At 50.9% G+C, this 17,644-nt stretch overlaps 1 protein-coding gene across 4 annotated transcripts in view; it reads left to right on the forward strand.

Moving 5' to 3' along the window:
• LOC145506173 (liprin-alpha-1-like) overlaps positions 1–17,169 on the forward strand; it is a 35,719-nt gene extending 18,550 nt beyond the window's left edge. For all 4 annotated transcript variants that reach the window (XM_081490212.1, XM_081490198.1, XM_081490190.1 and 1 more), the window contains exons 4-9: positions 99–234; positions 2,919–3,142; positions 4,913–5,144; positions 13,523–13,674; positions 14,527–14,696; positions 16,024–17,169. In XM_081490212.1, coding sequence (XP_081346338.1) covers positions 99–234; positions 2,919–3,142; positions 4,913–5,144; positions 13,523–13,674; positions 14,527–14,696; positions 16,024–16,079 — 970 coding nt within the window. In that variant the 3' untranslated portion in view covers positions 16,080–17,169. The remainder of the gene's footprint in view (positions 1–98; positions 235–2,918; positions 3,143–4,912; positions 5,145–13,522; positions 13,675–14,526; positions 14,697–16,023) is intronic.
• Positions 17,170–17,644: the final 475 nt, after the last annotated feature.

Consider the following 17,644-nt stretch of genomic DNA (forward strand, 5'->3'; position numbering starts at 1 on the left):
CTGAAATTGCCGATTTTCCAAATTGACAGGCTCTGGCTTGACTGACAGAGTGAGCTCTCGTTCCTTCTAACAGCGCTCTTGTCTCCCGTGTGTTTCAGCCAACCCCACTTGGACAGCGCCCTGGACTTCAGGTTCCCTGTGGCGGATGGGCCGGCAGACTCCTCCGGCAGCAGGGCGGTGCTGCGGCGCCCCCGGAAAGGCCGGCTGGCCACTCTGCGTGATGAGCCGTCCAAGGCAAGGACCCCCCCCCCCGCCGCCCCCTGCCCGTCCCTGGTGGGCACCTTGTGAGGCACCTGCACCCTCACACTGCGGTCCTGAGATGGGTTTGGAACAAAGCGTTGATAGATCGCTTTATGTCTTCCCATTTTCCTTTTTCTGGCTAAGAGTTTACTTTGAAGACATGTTTTTTTTTTTCTTAAAAGAACTAATTCTGATAACTTGTGGCCTACTGCGAGGCCCAGCATGGTACTAATTAGCACAGTTTTGAAATCATCCTTCGAATAACTGGATACACATATCCATCATCTTATAGTGAGAATAATTCTCATTGGAAGTTTAAGTGCCTTTATCTTTTTGCCTCATTCATGGCATGAATTTTTTCATACATGTCTGTGTTTGAGCTTCCATATTCAGTGAGCAGCTAGTTGGGGCCAGACATCGTCAGAAGAAGGACTCCAGCAGTGAATTAAAACCCATGTGCATTCTTTATCCACTGCTACGTAAGGAATCACTGCAAAGCTTAGTGACGTCCCAGTGAGCAGGTCACAGAGCACCGTTTCTGTGCATTGTTGCAGGTGGGCCTGGTTCAGGGCCTCCTGAGGGCACAGACATGGGAAGGCCCCCCAGGGCTGGATGGCAGGCTTTCAGACTCACCTGGCTGGTAGAGAGAGGCCCAGGTCCCTGCTGTGTGGACCTCTTCATGGCCTGGCTTTCCTCAGAACACCCTCTGAGAGCGAGAGCGCGGGATGTAGCCCGGGGCCTTTTGCGCCCCGGTCTCGGAAGCCGCACACCTTCAGTTCTGTTTGCGAGAGTGAGCTGCGAAGTCCTGCCTCGCTCAGGGGCTGAGCAGGAGTTGCCCCCTCTGCCTCTTGAAGGGAGGAGGATGGAAGAATTTGTAGACCCATTTTTAAACCCACGCCGCCTGTCGGACAGTAATGAGCAGGGAAAGGAGACCAGAGTGCCCGAGTTGTCTGAGGAGGGGGGACGATCGTGTGTGAACAGGGTGGCCAGCGAGGTGACACCAGGAGGGTGACCTTGAACAGAGACCCGGAGGCAGGAAGAGAAGTAGCCACTCGGAGATAGATCAAGGGTCCTGTCAACAAGCGGAGATAAGGGAGAGAGAGGGCCGCATCAGGGAGGACCCCGGGCTCAGGCCTGAGCAGCTCGAGGCCAGAGCCTGTTTCCTGAGCTGAGGAGGGCTGCCAGGGCAGGGAGCTAAGAGACGGGCCTCAGCCCTGTTGAGGTGGATGAGCCCATGGGGTGTCCAGGGGACGTGTCAGGTCAGCAGCTGAGTGTTCCGGCCTGGATCCAGGAGAGGCCTCACTCAGCTCAAGGTGGACTTGGGTCGTGGGCATACAGATGGTGTTTAAAGGCACAGACAAGGTAAAGTCACCAGGCAGGTGCCCGTGGAGAGATAAGGGGTGCAAGGGTAGAGCTGTGGGGTGCCCCGCATTCCAAGGTTGAGAAGGGGCGCAAGGGACTGACTAGTAACCCCAGGGAGGGCGGGGCCTGGTGCCCAGGGAGAGACATGCTTGGGGTGGGGGGAGGGCAAGGAGAGGAGGGGGCTTGGTAACATGGGTTCCTCAGAGCTCCCTGGGAGCTGCCCTGCGAGCGGGGCACACCGCCTGCTTGCAGAGAGCTGGAGACTGGGCGAGGAGGGGGACAATAGAGGCCTCTTCCAGGGAGCTCTCAGAGACCCGCAGTGGGCGCTGCAGGGAGCCCTGGAGGAGGAATCTGCTGGTTCCCTTTGTGCGATTTTAAGGTGAGAGAAGGGAGAGGACGTGCTGGCTGAGCTGATGGGGGTGAAGCCATATGCAGCTGGTTCGCTGGAGAGGAGCAGGAATGATGGCAGGTGGTCCTGGAGCCAGTGCAGGGGGTGGCCCAGCCCTGGGGAGGGGTCGTGACGAAGACAGGGGCGAGGGCGCTGGCCACGGGGGACAGGGAGCCAGCAAGCCAGCACCTCGAGGCTGCCCCTCGGCTGCTTTGAGGTCATGTCTGGGAAAGAAGGCAGGACCTGGGTGAGAGTGGGCCGGGGGGAGATGTGCCAGAGAGAAGGGTGTGAGGTGTGAGAGCTGGAGGGCGGCTCGGAGCCCAGCAGGCCCTCTCCTGCATGTCTGTGATGACAGAGCCGCCTTGCGGTGTGAGGGGCCGTCCCCCAGAACAGCCCGCGGGCCTGCGCCCCGGGAGGAGCCCCGCGGGGGGCTGGCCCTCCCAGCCCTGCTGGCCCTGCTTGCGCCTGTCTGTGCGTGTTCAGACCAGCCTGGAAAACGGACGGCTGGGGACCTGCGAGGATGGCGCCCCTCGGTGAACTGGTACAAGTGGTGACCGCTGAGGTGGACCCAGCAGCTGCGGAGCTGAAGGATTTCTTTTTCTTATTTTCCTTCAGCCTGGCTGATGGAGGCGCAGATGTGTTGTTTTAATTTTCGGATTTTGTCTCTGACTCCATCGGCCCACCCTTGTGAATAACCTCATAGGATTGCCTTCCATCCACGCTAAGACCTGAACGTCACCAGGCCATCTAGGAAGTGGATTCTCCTCCTGCCCATTTCTTCAGTACTGCTCGCTTAAGAGATGGCAGTGTCTCATAAGCATGGCCCGTTTATCCACAGTTGGGGCTTCCATGTAAACTTGTGTTCAGTTCCTGATAGACTTGAGCTGCCCTGAATGTCGCTGACGAGACGTGGTCCTCTCGTGCCCAGGTGCAGACCCTGAAGGAAAAGGACTGGGAGCGCGCGCAGCAAGCCAGCGTGCCGGCCAACGTGGCCCAGGCGTTCGAGAGTGACGCAGACTTGTCTGACGGCGGGGGCGACAGGGCCACCCTCTTCAGCTCGGCCGCTCTGCTGTCGCCCAGCGGGCAGGGCGATGCCGAGACTCTGACTGTGATGCTTCAGGAGCAGCTGGACGCCATCAACGAAGAGATCCGGTGGGTGAGCCCGAGCCCAGCTCCCCGGAAACTCGGCTTCTCTGAGGAGCTGTCTTCTCCTTAGAGAAGGCTGAGTGTTCCATAGTAAGAAAACTGACTTCAAGTCTGCTTCAAGAATTTTCCGTTCCGAGATTGCCCTTGATTATAGAGCTCAGTCAGCCAGGGCTGTGGGGGGCGTTGTGGGGTGTCCCCCCACCAGCTCTGAGCCCCAAGGTGGGTGAGGTGCCGTGACAGTGTCCCCTGCGGCCCGTGCACCCTCCAGCACTGAAGGTTCACCCTCGTGTGTCCCTCGGAGCCTCCCACATTCTGGTGAAAAGCCACCTGAAACAGAAAAGCTGGGGTTTTGGGGGTGGTAAATTCCCACTCAGATCTGCATTTTCCTTTTGAACTTAATACAGTGTGAAGATTGGCTTGTTGTAAGACAGTGATCCAAGGACATGTGTTTGAGTTCTTCTCAACTCATCAGTGTCTGTGAGATGTTTTCTTTAGACACCATCTGGGCTGTTATAACAGTTTACAAACGGGATAGAATCCAAAGGCCCGCCTAATGGCGAGCAGGGGCCTTGTGTCTGGGTGTAGCCTGGTGGCTGGGGGACCCGAGGCCAGCCTGGTGCCGCACCCGCACAGCTCTGCCTCCTGTCCCTTGTCCACGTTCAGAGTGGCCGCAGGCCGGTGACCCTGCACAGGACCTGGCAGAGCTGCTGCTCGGATTGTTCTTGTCACGTCAGCCCAGGCCGAGGTGCCCGTTCCTGTCAGCCGATCGCGGGGAACTCAGGGGAAAGGCAGGGGTGAAGGGCACAACCAGCAAATGCAGGTGGTGCCGCCTGCACTTTTGATGCCAAGACAGACTGCTTTGTGGGCCGTGTTTGAGCACAGACAGCTCAGAAAGATTGTGTTTCCCCCTCCCCCAGGAAATATGGAACGGTTACATATTAATATGTTTATTTTTACAGCATGTTGTCAGGTAAAAGTGATTTCCTTAGGTAACATGTTGACTTGAGGTAAATGGTAAATTCTTTCCATCAACTTGTTATCAACAGTGAAAAACTTTCAGGATGTTTAAGTAGAAGTGAAACTGGAGAGGTGACGACCTGCAAGAATCTTGTATTTTATCTTGAAAATCATGTTATATGCATAATGGAGTATTTAAACTGCTATATAAAATCATCCGCAAGACATTAGGGGAGAAGAGCAGTAACTGTGAATTCTAGGTTAATGCAGCACATTGACATGAGTCCAGAAACTCACACAAAGCTGGTGGAGAACTTCATCAAGTGATGCATTTGTACATAGACAACCTAAAAAATAAAAAAATCAATTCAGCACTTCATCTGGTCTAGAGACTTGTGTTTAGAAACTCCAGCTTGTTCATGGATCGCTGATTTGATTGTACAGAGTTCCTGATTCCCAGTGGAAAAGACTTGAGGCACTGCCGTGCATCTCTGCCCTGAGAGCAGGGAAGGTAAAGGTTGTCAACTTCAGATACCTCCTCACAGAGGGAGAGTCACCACCCTGGCCCCATCAGAATGTTAGAGTGAATCAGTAAAATCAAACGAGAATGATCAGTGGCCACTTTGTAAGACTCAAGGATAAGTTATTCTAAGTTTGAGAATATTGAAAAGAGGGAAAGTTGAACCTTTTTGCTGAGATGTTAATTGAGCAACTGTTCCTGGAATATGCTAATCGTGACACAGAATGCAAGCCCAAATTTGTTGTCCAGACACGTTCCTCTGCTGACAAAGGCAGGTGACGGGTTTTATTCTATTTTAGGTTGATCGAAGAAGAGAAGGAGAACACGGAGCAGCGGGCCGAGGAGACTGAGAGCAGGGTGGGCAGGGGGAGCTTAGGCAACCTTCGTCGTTGTAAATCCTCGAGCTCCCTCAGCCTGTGTCCCGCCTCCTCGCTTGCCGGCTCCTGCCCGCCCAGCAGTGGGCGCTCCAAGCCCCCAAGGAGGCGGCACAGCTCGGCGCGGAAAGTAGACAAGCGGGACATCAAGACTCCGGTATGTGTCTGCCTCCTCCCTGCCACGTCCCTCCCCCAGCACACTGGCTTTCTTTTTTGTTGGTTTGTTTTTTGTTTTTTCTCTTTTTACCCAGAAGAAACTCAGGTACATTTGCTAAGATTTTTAAAAACTGCCTAGTCTTTAATCATTCCATACTCGCACAGCAACAAATTAGTCTTGATATTTGGACCACTGGCTTAGCACGTCATCATGAACTCAGCCAGAGCCTGCCTCTGTAACGCTGGGCCCGGCCTGTGCTGGACACAGCAGGTGCAGGGAAGTTTCTGTTCTCACGGAGCAGACAGCCTTGTGAAAGTAACCATAGGCAGCTCTCCTGGCGTGTGAGACCCGCGCAGCACATTTTTCACTAGGGATACCTGGCTGCAGGCTGCAGGCTGCAGGGCATGCGGTGGGAACAAAACCAAGAATCTAAACTGGTCTGCTTGCTGCTGGACCTGGCTGCACGCTCAGGCCAGCTCTGGGTGTGAAACCAGGTTAAAAGCCTGGTGCCCCAGGGCCCCAGGGCCCCAGGGAAGAAGTTGGGCTTCCTCACTCTTCTGCGTCTAAAAATGGGATGACGACCTAGGGCTTTTGGTGACAGAGTGTGCAGCTCTGAAGCGCATGTTCCTGCTTTCTTCCATGTTTAGCTTAGGTTTCCTGAGCGCATTGCTGTTTACCCTGTGAAATCATGTCTACAACACTCTGCTTTGTAACTGCACTTGTATTATCACTTTTTTTGTTACCACCCATTTCATGTTAGCTGCATTGTTAGTCAGCATATAATTAAATTAACTGTGAATCATTTTAGCAGCATGTGAAGTGATAACTAGTCTATCTTGTGGTCTTTTGACACATTGGTTTTATAATTTGCATCACTGGCCAATTAGTTGATAGTGTGTATTCTTTGACGATTTCTCTGTGGTTTCATGCTTGATTTCTTTCCGAGTATTTGTAAAAGAACAGTTCTGTATGTTTTTTCTTGTTGTTGGAGTTCTCTGACGGTGTGTCTGCTTTCATCATTGGTTTTGATTTCCTGTCTCATCCTGTTGTCTGCTTCGTTGTCATCAATCCAGACCCCAGCTTCCCACAACCGCACCCCCCCGAGGCTGTAGTTTACCCATCCATCTCCCCTCCCCCGTCCTCCCACTTGCTCTGGTCATAGCAGTCTGGGGTCCACAGCGTGTGTCCCCTTAGTCGGGTTTCTGCTTTGTCTTCATGTCTCATTAAATGGTGTTTTTTCCCCATAGCACTAAGTTTGAATTATTGTATCACTGTGCAGTTACAAGCATAATGTAGATGGATGATACACTACAGAACCTGTGTAATTCATAACTGAGATTATGCTTACCTAAAGAAATGATCCTCTTATGTGTAGAATTAATGGACTTTTGACACAACATCCTTTCTGTGTTGGTGCTTGTATTTGAGACTGTAAATCTCATCAGCTTTTGCATGCTTAATGTCTCTACTAGACTCTTTTACAAAGTATCTTCTATGGTTCATAAAATGTGAAGACTCCACCTGCTGTTAGGCTAGCTTTCATTCTTACATATTTTCATAGGGTACCTGCTTTAATGAATTTATTTTCAGAAGTTTGGAATCAAATTCTAGGTAACGATTTTACATTAATGTCCAACAGGTGGTTAGATTTGTTCAGTGTTACAATAGGTATTACGGCAACTTCCTCGTCAGTTAAATTACTATTTTAAAGTATAACATGTTTTTTTTTATTAAGAGAAACTAACTTATAGAGAGGTTTGGCTGAGAACAGACAACTGTTAAGGCCCTTTGTTGTACACAGTGCTGTGCTTTAACAAATCATGATGTTGTAATAGAATTGTATCTTCCTGAGGAATAATGTATAGTGTTTCTCTAGTAAATCTTGACTAGCTTATTTAACTAATGTGGTCAAACAAACTGTTCTGTTTCCAGTTACATGTTCTCTAAATCTACATCTCACTTACATGTTTGCCGTCATTTTTGCTTTACTGTCTTTGCCTGTACTGATTCTTGAATTTTTAGCTTCAAAGTCGCAATAAATCTGGTTTCTCTTCATTTCTTTGCATGCATCTATCAGTCTAGTGAGTTAAGGAAGCATCGTCGAAAGGTAAACTATTTAGTAATTTAGCACGCCTTTGTTTCTCTGTGAAGTATTAGAGTCCTTATCGTGTTAGTGAATGAACACTATGTGGTTACGTACTGGTGGATAATTGACATTTTAATGGAAGTAATGAAACTCACCCACCACTTAAAATATGCTGATGATGCAATCAATCCATCCTAAAGGAGATCAATCCTGGGTGTTCATTGGAAGGACTGATTTTGAAGCTGAAACTCCAATACTTTGGCCACCTCACGCGAAGAGTTGACTCATTGGAAAAGACCCTAATGCTGGGTAGGATTGGGGGCAGGAGGAGAAGGGGACAACAGAGGATGAGATGGCTGGATGGCATCACTGACTCGATGGACATGGGTTTGGGTGGACTCCGGGAGTTGGTGATGGACAGGGAGGCCTGGCGTGCTGCAATTCATGGGGTCGCAAAGAGTCAGACACGACTGAGCGACTGAACTGTACTGAACTGAACTGAACTGATGGTTCTGTTGGAAATAGGTCATTTGTTGGGACAATTGTAACAGTTTGCCTTTCTCCCACTTGTTTGCCTTCTAATCATCTCATGCTTATTTATAATAGACATAGTATTACTTATTACTTTTAAAATTTTCTTTACTTATTTTTTTGGCCATGCTGCACAGCTAATGGGATGTTAGTTCCCCAACCAGAGATCAGACCGGGGTGAAAGTAAAAGTGCCAAGTCCTCACCTCTGGACCACCATGGAATTTCCACGTAGTGTTTTCTTAAAAGAAATGACTGAATCAGAGCCATAGACATTAGATTTGGGGGAAGCCAATTTAATGACGGTGGGTAGCAGTGTGCAGGAGACTCTGTGTGCCAGGCACCGTGTCCAGTGCTTTCTGAGCCCGTCATCTAATCCCGCAGACACCCAGGTGAGGTCCAGGCTGCTGTTATCCCCATTCAGCAGATATGGACACTGAGGCTTAGAGAGGCCGGGCACCGTGCCCAGGCTCGCATACCCAGCGGTGCGGTGCAGACTGGTCTGATCAGAGCCTGGACACTTAACCGTGGTGCCGTCCATCCCGCTTTCCTCCAGAGGCCCTCCTGTCCATCACAGCATCCCTGATGGAGGGAGCCTCAGGAGGGAGGGAGCTGCCTCTCCCCTCGGGTCACTTGGATGAGCCCCTGTTGTTGCAGTCCAGTGGCCCGAGGGCTGGCCTTCCTTGTCCCTCTCCTGCTCCCAGCCCGCTGATGGAGCACTCCTGGGGCCTTCCCACAGGACTTGGGCAGCCGCGCTCCAGTTCAGGCAGCTCAGTGCCCAGGAACCCTTCTGCCGGGCACAGCAGATTAGCTCCGTCACCCTGAGGTTGGTGACCTGGGTGTGCCGCTTGCCCGCTTTGTGGCCTGCTTTGCCCTCCTGTTAATTGAGGACACGGTACTGCCCATCCGAGTCACGTGGGCACCCGTGGGGCGGGCTCCCATCCTGGCGGAGGGTGCCAGGCTGGGGACCCAGAGGCCTTTCTTAGGACAAGGCCCGGGGGAAGGGCCTGGCCGTGGTCCCTGACTTTGAGGCAGGTGTTTGTCTGCATTCAGTCCTAGTCAACCCAGGTGTGTCACTTCCCTGCTCTGTTCTTTGTTGTTTTCTGATTTTTATAAATGCTTCTTTTAATTGAATTTGAGATTGATCCCTGTTCCGTTCCATGTGGATAATTTCTAGCTTTTGTAGCCTTCTGTTGTCTGAGGGTTGTTGTTAGAGATCAGGGGAGAGTGCACAGTTTATCCAGCTGCTGTTAAACGAGTTCAGCTGTATTTTGCACCAAGTCACTTTGTTGTCACCAAGCTCCTGTGGAGCTGCAGTGGATCAGTATTCTTTACAGAATCCCATTACAAAGCCACAGGTTAGTTGGTTAAAACAACGCACTCATTGTCTATAAAAATACTTTCCATGCATGCTTCCTAAAACCTCCCCTGGCTGAACCACATGCCCACATGTATAAGTGAGACCTGTCTGGACCCTGAAGGGGTTTATCTGTTCCCCACACTGTTGCCACCACTGTTCCTGTCCTCAGACCCAGGACCAGCGGAAAAGCTGGGAGTCCAGGAGAGATCATCTTTTTTTTTTTAATTAGCTTATTTTTTAATTGAAGGATAATTTCTTTACAGAATTTTGTTCTTTTCTGTCAAATCTCAGGGAAAATCAGCCATAGGTACACATATATCCCCTCCCTTTTGAACCTCCCTCCCATCTCCCTCCCCAACCCAGCCCTCTAGGTTGATAGAAGAGTATCTCTTAGTGAAGACTTCAGTTGAGTTCGGTCGCTCAGTCGTGTCCGAATCTTTGCAACCCCATGAATCGCAGCACGCCAGGCCTCCCTGTCCATGACCAGCTCCTGGAGTCCACCCAAACCCATGTCCATCGAGTCGATGATGCCATCCAGCCATCTCATCCTCTGTCGTCCCCTTCTCCTCCTGCCCTCAATCCTTCCCAGCATTAGGGTCTTTTCCAATGAGTCAACTCTTCCCATGAGGTGGCAAAAGTATTGGAGTTTCAGCGTCAACATCAGTCCTTCCAATGAACACCCAGGACTGATCGCCTTTAGGATAGACTGGTTGGATCTTCTTGCAGTCCAAGGGACTCTCAAGAGTCTTCTCCAACACCACAGCTCAAAAGCATCAATTCTTTGGCACTCAGCTTTCTTCACCGTCCAACTCTTAACATGCATACATGACTACTGGGGAAACCATAGATGGACCTTTGTTGGCAAAGTAATGTCTCTGCATTTAAATATGCTATCTAGGTTGGTCATAACTTTCCTTCCAAGGAGTAAGCGTCTTTTAATTTCATGACTGCAATCACCATCTGCAGTGATTTTAGAGCCCCCAAAAGTAAAGTCTGACAGTGTTTCCACTGTTTCCCCATCTTTCTGCCATGAAGTGATGGGACCAGATGCCCTGATCTTAGTTTTTGGAATGTTGAGCTTGAAGCCAACTTTTTCACTCTCCTCTTTCACTTTCATCAAGAGGCTTTTTAGATCCTCTTCACTTTCTGCCGTAAGGGTGGTGTCATCTGCATATCTGAGGTTATTGATATTTCTCCCGGCAATCTTGATTCTAGCTTGTGCTTCCTCCAGCCCAGCGTTTCGCATGATGTACTCTGCATGTAAGTTAAATAAGCAAGGTGACAGTATACAGCCTTGACGTACTCCTTTTCCTATTTGGAACCAGTCTGTTGATGCATGTCCAGTTCTAATTGTTGCTTCCGGACCTGCATACAGGTTTCTCAAGAGGCAGGTCACGGAGTCTGGTATCCCCATCTCTTTCAGAGTTTTCCACAGTTCATAGTGATCCACACAGTCAAAGGCTTTGGCATAGTCAATAAAGCAGAAAGAGATGTTTTTCTGGAACTCTATTGCTCTTTCGATGATCCAGTGGACGTTGGCAATTTGATCTGTGGTTCCTCTGCCTTTTCTAAAACCAGTTTAAACATCTGGAAGTTCACGGTTCACTTATTGCTAAAGCCTGGCTTGGAGAATTTTGAGCATTACTTTACTAGCATGTGAGATGAGTGCAATTGTGCGGTAGTTCGAGCATTCTTTGGCATTGCCTTTCTTTGGGATTGGAATGAAAACTGACCTTTTCAGTCCTGTGGCCACTGCTGAGTTTTCCAAATTTGCTGGCATGTTAAGTGCAGCACTTTCACAGCATCATCTTTGAGGATTTGAAATAGCTCAACTGGAATTCCATCACCTCCACTAGCTTTGTACCGATGCTTTCTAAGGCCCACTTGACTTCACATTCCAGGATGTCTGGCTCTAGGTGAGTGATCACATCATCGTGATTATCTGGGTCGTGAAGATCTTTTTTGTATAGTTCTTCTGTGTATTCTTGCCACCTCTTCTTAATATCTTCTGCTTCTGTGAAGTCCATACCATTTCTGTCCTTTATCGAGCCCATCTTTGCATGCAGTGTTTCCTTGGTATCTCTAATTTTCTTGAAGAGATCTCTAGTCTTTCCCATTCTGTTGTTTTCCTCTATTTCTTTGCATTGATCGCTGAGGAAGGCTTTCTTATCTCTCCTTGCTATTCTTTGGAACTCTGCATTGAGATGGGAATATCTTTACTTTTCTCCTTTGCTTTTCTCTTCCCTTCTTTTCACAGCTATTTGTTAAGGCCTCCTCAGACAACCATTTTGCTTTTTTGCATTTCTTTTCCACGGGGATGGTCTTAATCCCTGTCTCCTGTACAGTGTCGTGAACCTCCATCTGGCACTCTATGAGGTCTAGTCCCTTAAATCTATTTCTCCCTTCCACTGTATAATCATAAGGGATTTGATTTAGGTCATACCTGAATGGTCTAGTGGTTTTGCCTACTTTCTTCAATTGAAGTCTGAATTTGGCAATAAGGAGCTCACGATCTGAGCCAAAGTCAGCTCCCGGTCTTGTTTTTGCTGACTGTATAGAGCTTCTCCATCTTTGGCTGCAAAGAATATAATCAGTCTGATTTCGATGTTGACCATCTGGTGATGTCCACGTGTAGAGTCTTCTCTTGTGTTGTTGGAAGAGGGTGTTTGCTATGCCCAGTGCGTTCTCTTGGCAAAACTCTATTAGCCTTTGCCCTGTTTCATTCTGTACTCCAAGGCCAAATTTGCCTCTTATTCCAGGTGTTTCCTGACTTGCTACTTTTGCATTCCAGTCCCCTATAATGAAAAGGACATCTTTTTTGGGTGTTAGTTCTAAAAGGTCTTGTAGGTCTTCATAGAAGTGTTCAACTTCAGCTGCTTCAGCGTTACTGGTTGGGGCCTAGGCTTGGATTACCGTGATATTGAATGGTTTGCCTTGGAAACGAACAGAGATCATTCTGTCATTTTTGAGATTGCATCCAAGGACTGCATTTCGGGCTCTTTTGTTGACCATGATGGCTACTCCATTTCTTCTAAGGGATTCCTGCCCACAGTAGTAGATATAATAGTCATCTATTATAATAGTGATAATAGTGATCTATCTATAATAGTCATCATTGGAGTTAAATTCACCCATTCCAGTCCATCTTAGTTCGCTGATTCCTAGAATGTCGACGTTCACTCTTGCCATCTCCTGTTTGACCACTCCCAATTTGCCTTGATTCGTGGACCTAACATTCCAGGTTCCTATGAAATATTGCTTTGTGTAGCATGGGACCTTGCTTCTATCACCAGTCACATCCACAACTGGGTATTGTTTTTGCTTTGGCTCCATCCCTTCATTCTTTCTGGAGTTATTTCGCCACTGATCCGCAGTACAATATTGGGCAGCTACCGACCTTGGGAGTTCATCTTTCAGTGTCCTATCTTTTTGCCTTTTCATACTGTTCATGGGGTTCTCAAGGCAAGAATACGGAAGTGGTTTGCCATTCCCTTCTCCAATGGACCACATTCTGTCAGACCTCTCCACCATCACCTGTCCATCTTGGGTGGCCCCACACGGCATGGCCTAGTTTCATTGAGTTAGACAAGGCTGTGGTCCGTGTAATCAGATTGGCTAGTTTTCTGTGATTATGGTTTCAGTGTGTCTGCCCTCTGATGGCCTCTCACAACACCTACCGTCTTACTTGGGTTTCTCTTACCTTGGACGTGGGGTATGAAGACTTAGGGGTGCTTTATGTAAACCACAGTGAGCAAATTACACTCAAGCTGCGTGTAAGCACTTCAGTGTGAGCCCTCAGTCTATATGTTACTGAGAAATACAAGCCAGACACATGGTGTTCGCATGGAGGGGTTAGGTACCTTTTCTTTGTTTCATTTGTTGTCATAGGTTCCGGTAACCTGCGTCATCACTAAAACTGATCTTGGGTGGTGGTACAATCTGTTTCCTTTTCTCCTTCAAATAGAAAGGTCTGGATGGGTTTGCTGAGAGCTTTCTTATTCTTGCTAGTGGTGCTTCTGAGCAGCATCTGGCGATGAGCACAGTCCTCGTCAGGGCAGTTCATGCCATGCAGGGATCACGGTGCCGGCATCACTCTGCCGTCCTGCCCGGTGGGGCCATCTGGTCGCTGGATTCCAGGGACGGCGGAGCCCGGCTGCAGGGAGGCTCCCGTCCTGGGTCTCTGCACTCAGTCGGGGGCTCTCGCTGCCCCACCGCCCCGCTTCTCTTGAACAAGACAGTCCTTTAAGATGGCATTAAGCTAGAACAAGGCTTTTTTTGGACTTGGCAGAAAGCATAGCTAATAGATTTTCAAATAAGTTTCTGGTTATAATGTAAAGCCTGTGGATTGCCTTTTTCGACAAAGTCTGTTGTCACTCAGTTTTACGCTTACCTCACTCCCTCAGCTGCCAGCTTTACCAGAAGAGGTACTAGATGACAAAACGACCATCAGATGTGAAACCTCGACCCCCCCCTCGCCGCAGTCCCTTCGGCTGGACCGGCTGCACACGGGGGCGCGGCACGCAGCCAGCCACGAGGACATCAGGGACGCCCGCAGGTAAGGGGCCTGGGCGCCTCGTTGTCAGTTTCAGGAGCCCTGCGCCTCTTGTCTTGAAAGAGTTGGAAGGATGATTTTAAAGGAATCCCACTGGATTAGGTGCCTATGCTTAGTGGTGAACTTCAGGTGCTGGGGGAGAAGAGCTCAGGGACCTCAGTGATTTTAGAAAACGTCCGTCTCTACGGATTGACTCCCGTGGGAGGTTTCTTCCTGCTCTTGCTAGAGGTCTGCCCAGCCCCGGGCGCGTTCCTGACGGTGACGGCCCCATGCCTCTCGGATTTGCTCTTGAGGGTTCCTCCGTTTTCCTCAAGGGTCTCCTCTCAGGAGGCTGTCTGTCCCCTCCTGTGACTGACACTGTCCTCATTCAGACCACCACCTGCTGACCTCCCGTCCTGAGGCAGGCAGCACTCGATGGAGGGCACGTGTGGTCACCTGACCAGCAGCCCTGCACGGTGACAGTCACTCTCCTGCCGCGGCCGGGGACGGTCACCCTGCGGGAGGCGGAGGGAACTGCCCAGAGCGAGGGAGCTCGCCTTCTCTGGGAGCGTCGTCACCTGCCGATCGGCGACCCTGAGGGAGGGTCGGAGCGCCCTCTGCACCAGCTGGTCTGGAGTGAAGCCCTCCTCGGGGGAGAGCTTGAGTCAGCGAATCTTAGCTTCCCAGGGTGGTTGTCTGTGGCCGGGAGCTGGCATTGCTCGTGTGGAGTGTGGTTGGTGAAGGAGACTCCACTGTCTGCTGTGAGGTTGAGGCGCGGTTGGTGCTGGGTGGCCGGTTCTATCAGTAAGTAGGTCTTGTGGACGGGTGTGTGTTTGCACGAGGGCGCCGGTTCAAGGCCGTTTTCTCTCCCCGAAGGTCAACAGGCTCTCAGGACGGCCCTGGGAGCAACCCCAGCAGCAGCACCAGCAGCCAGGCCTCTCTGCACAAAGCCCCAAAGAAGGGCATCAAGTCCTCCATCAGCCGCCTGTTTGGGAAGAAGGGAAAGGGCCAGCCTGGACTCCCCGGCAAGGAGGCGTCAGGACCAGGTGGGTGATTCACCGTTCAGAGGGAGGAGGGCCTGCAGGCGTGTCCCTTCTGTGTCTCCCCCGTCGTCCCCACGAGGCTCCTGTCACTCACGCTGGGTGTCCTCCTGGGAGCAAGAGCGGAGGAGACGTCTGTCTTCTCGGCGGGTCCAAGATGATTGGATGAGTTAATGAGTGGATGGGTGGATGGATGGATGAACAGAATGCTGGCTGGATGGGTGGATGGAATTCGTGAGTGGATGGATGGATGAACAGATGGCTGGCTAGATGGGTGGATGAATGGAGCATGGAATGAATAAAGCAGATGTTTACACTCCAATGCTAGAAACATACTCTACAAAACTGATTGAGTAGGAGCTGGGCAATGATTGTTTTCTCCAGAACAGTGACAAGTGTTTGGAAACTGCCCAAGTGCTCATCAGTGAGGGCTGAGGTACCATCTGTAGACACCCTACAAGGAACAGCCCTCCCCCTCCTTCCTGCCACCTCCCCCATCCCCAGGAGCTCATCAGGGGTTCTGCCCATGCCCCCCACCCCACCCCACAGCCACGCAGGGCCTCCTGGGGTCTCCTCATCACGCAGTGTTATCATCAGCCCCCCATCGCGCTCTGCTTCATCTCCTTGAAGACAGAGTATGTTCCTGCCTCTTCAGCCAGAAATTGGTTGAGTGTCTTGTTTGTGCTGGGTGTGGGATTTACAGGGGTAAGTAAAAGAGATGTGGTCTCTAGCACAGTTAAGTGACAAGAGAGAAAAAGGAGCAGGTTATTAAAAGCTATCCCTATTATTAATAAATACACCGCTGAGATGGATGGTGCATTGATTATATACCAGATGCTGTGTGTGCCCCTTCCCAAGCAGGTGCTGCCACCTCCCGATTTACAGAGGAGGACACAGTGATGCTCACACGGTTAGGGAGTGGTGAAGGCAGGTTCACACCCACACAGTGGGACCGTGCACTTTGCCGAGCTCCAGCCACCTCTCTGGTGGATGCAACAGGAATAAGATGGTTCTGTGGCATCACTGATTCGATGGACATGACTTTGAGCAAACTCCAGGACATCGTGAAGGACAGGAAAGCCTGGAGTGCTGCAGTCCACGGAGTGGCAAAGAGTCGGACACGAGTGAGCGACTGAATTAAAACCTGAGTGTGTGCGAAAGTGCTTCAGTTGTGTCCGACTCTTTGCGACCCCAGGAACTGTAGCCCACTAGCTCCTCTGTCCATGGGATTCTCGAGGCAAGAATACTGGAGTGGGTTGCCATGCCCTCCTCCAGGGCATCTTCTTGACCCAGGGATCTAACCCACGTCTCTCGTTATCTCTTGCATTGGCAGGCAGGATTTTTACCACTAGCGCCACCTGGAAGGCTCCAGTGAGCGCTGACAACTAGGAAATGCAGAAAATAAGGGCTGCTCCTAAGTTAAACTGGCAGAGCAGCAAGCACAGGTTGTAAAGAGAAAAACACACGATGACCGACCACAGTGCCGACAGAAACCAACAGGGATGCGTTCACCCACATAAAGATAATATCTGTGCCATTCGGAAGAGGAGCCCGTCAGCCCTTGGAGGGACAGTTGGAACTGGAATGAAAACAGGCCATGGTCAGCAGTGCCCACCCACACGGCACAAGTGGGGTGGTGTCCCTCACCAGGCTTCCTGCGTCCCCACAGCTGCTGGCGGTAACATCTCTTGAGTGCTGAGGCTGGGCAACGTCCCCGAGTGAGCTAAGGCATCGCTGCTCTCCTTCCAGGGCTGCTGTGGGGCCCTCTGTGGGCAGCCACCCTCAGCCCCTGCCCTGCCACCCACTGGGGCCCGGCTGTCCCCTTGCGATCCTTTTAGCCCTTGTGCTTGTGTGTTCCCAGCCCTCTGCCACGCCAGACTGGGACGCGACTCAGGACTTGGGCTTGAGATACCAAGGAGACCGTGAATCTGGAAGGACACAGCCCTGGGGCCCTCGCGTGACCACGTGTGAAGGCAGGAGAGCAAAGCCCCCACAGGGAGGAAGCAGAGCTGGGGAGCGTGCCCACACCCACCACTGCTTCTGGCACAAGTGCCTCTTCTTTGCCTCTCCTGGGCCTGCAACAGACCCCAGCTGCTGCTGCCCCACAGGTCATTCCTAAAGATGCACCGCCTGCAAGAGCTATTGTTCGTGCTGCTCTGGGGCTGCCTGAGTGTGCTCAGGAGCATCTGACAGGTGGGGGCCTGCTACTGGGGCAAGGGTCTGATGCCGGGGGAGGGTCTGATGCTGTGGGCGGGACTGATGCTAGGCTAGGGTCTGATGATGGGGGGGGTGCTGGCGCTGCAGGATGGTCTGATGGTGAGGGAAGGCCTGATGCTGGACTAGGGCCTGATGCTGGGTAGGGCCTAATATTTTCTCTATGGTATTCATGAATTTTTCACTAATTAAAAACTCTGTAATAAAATATCTTAGGGTCTATATAACAAGTATTAACAGATTAAAGATTGCATTGAGTTCAAAATGTAGTCTTTGTTGTATTCTGGACACGGTATCATCATCTGTAAAAGTAGTGCGGGTAAACTGGAAACAAACACACAGACGAGTCAGTTCTGGGATGGCGGTTGGTGCCCGAGCCCCTGCCCCTCCAGACACCCCCACACCCCATTCTGGGCTTCAGCTGCTTTGAGAATTCAGAGACACATGAAGGACCAGGCAGATCAAGGCGAGAACTCGGGCTGACTTTGTTCTGACACATAGCCAAAAGCTGCTGGTAAAAAATCTTAAAACCCAGTCAAGCTTTCTAGCTGAAAGTGAACAGGACAGAGCAGACAGCCTCCTGCCCTCAGAGCGGCTCGAGCAGGGCTGGGCTCCCGGGCCGGACCCACCAGAGGACCACCCAGAGCAGCACCTGTAAGGGAGGGTGGCCCCTCATTGGCGCCCGACCCCCAGATGCCGCTGCATTTCCGTGTTAAACACTGGCCTCCGGACAGAGAGGC

This window comes from Giraffa tippelskirchi, chromosome 1 (genome assembly GCF_054371585.1).
Source record: "Giraffa tippelskirchi isolate mGirTip1 chromosome 1, T2T-mGirTip1v1.2.pri, whole genome shotgun sequence".
NCBI lineage: Eukaryota > Metazoa > Chordata > Mammalia > Artiodactyla > Giraffidae > Giraffa > Giraffa tippelskirchi.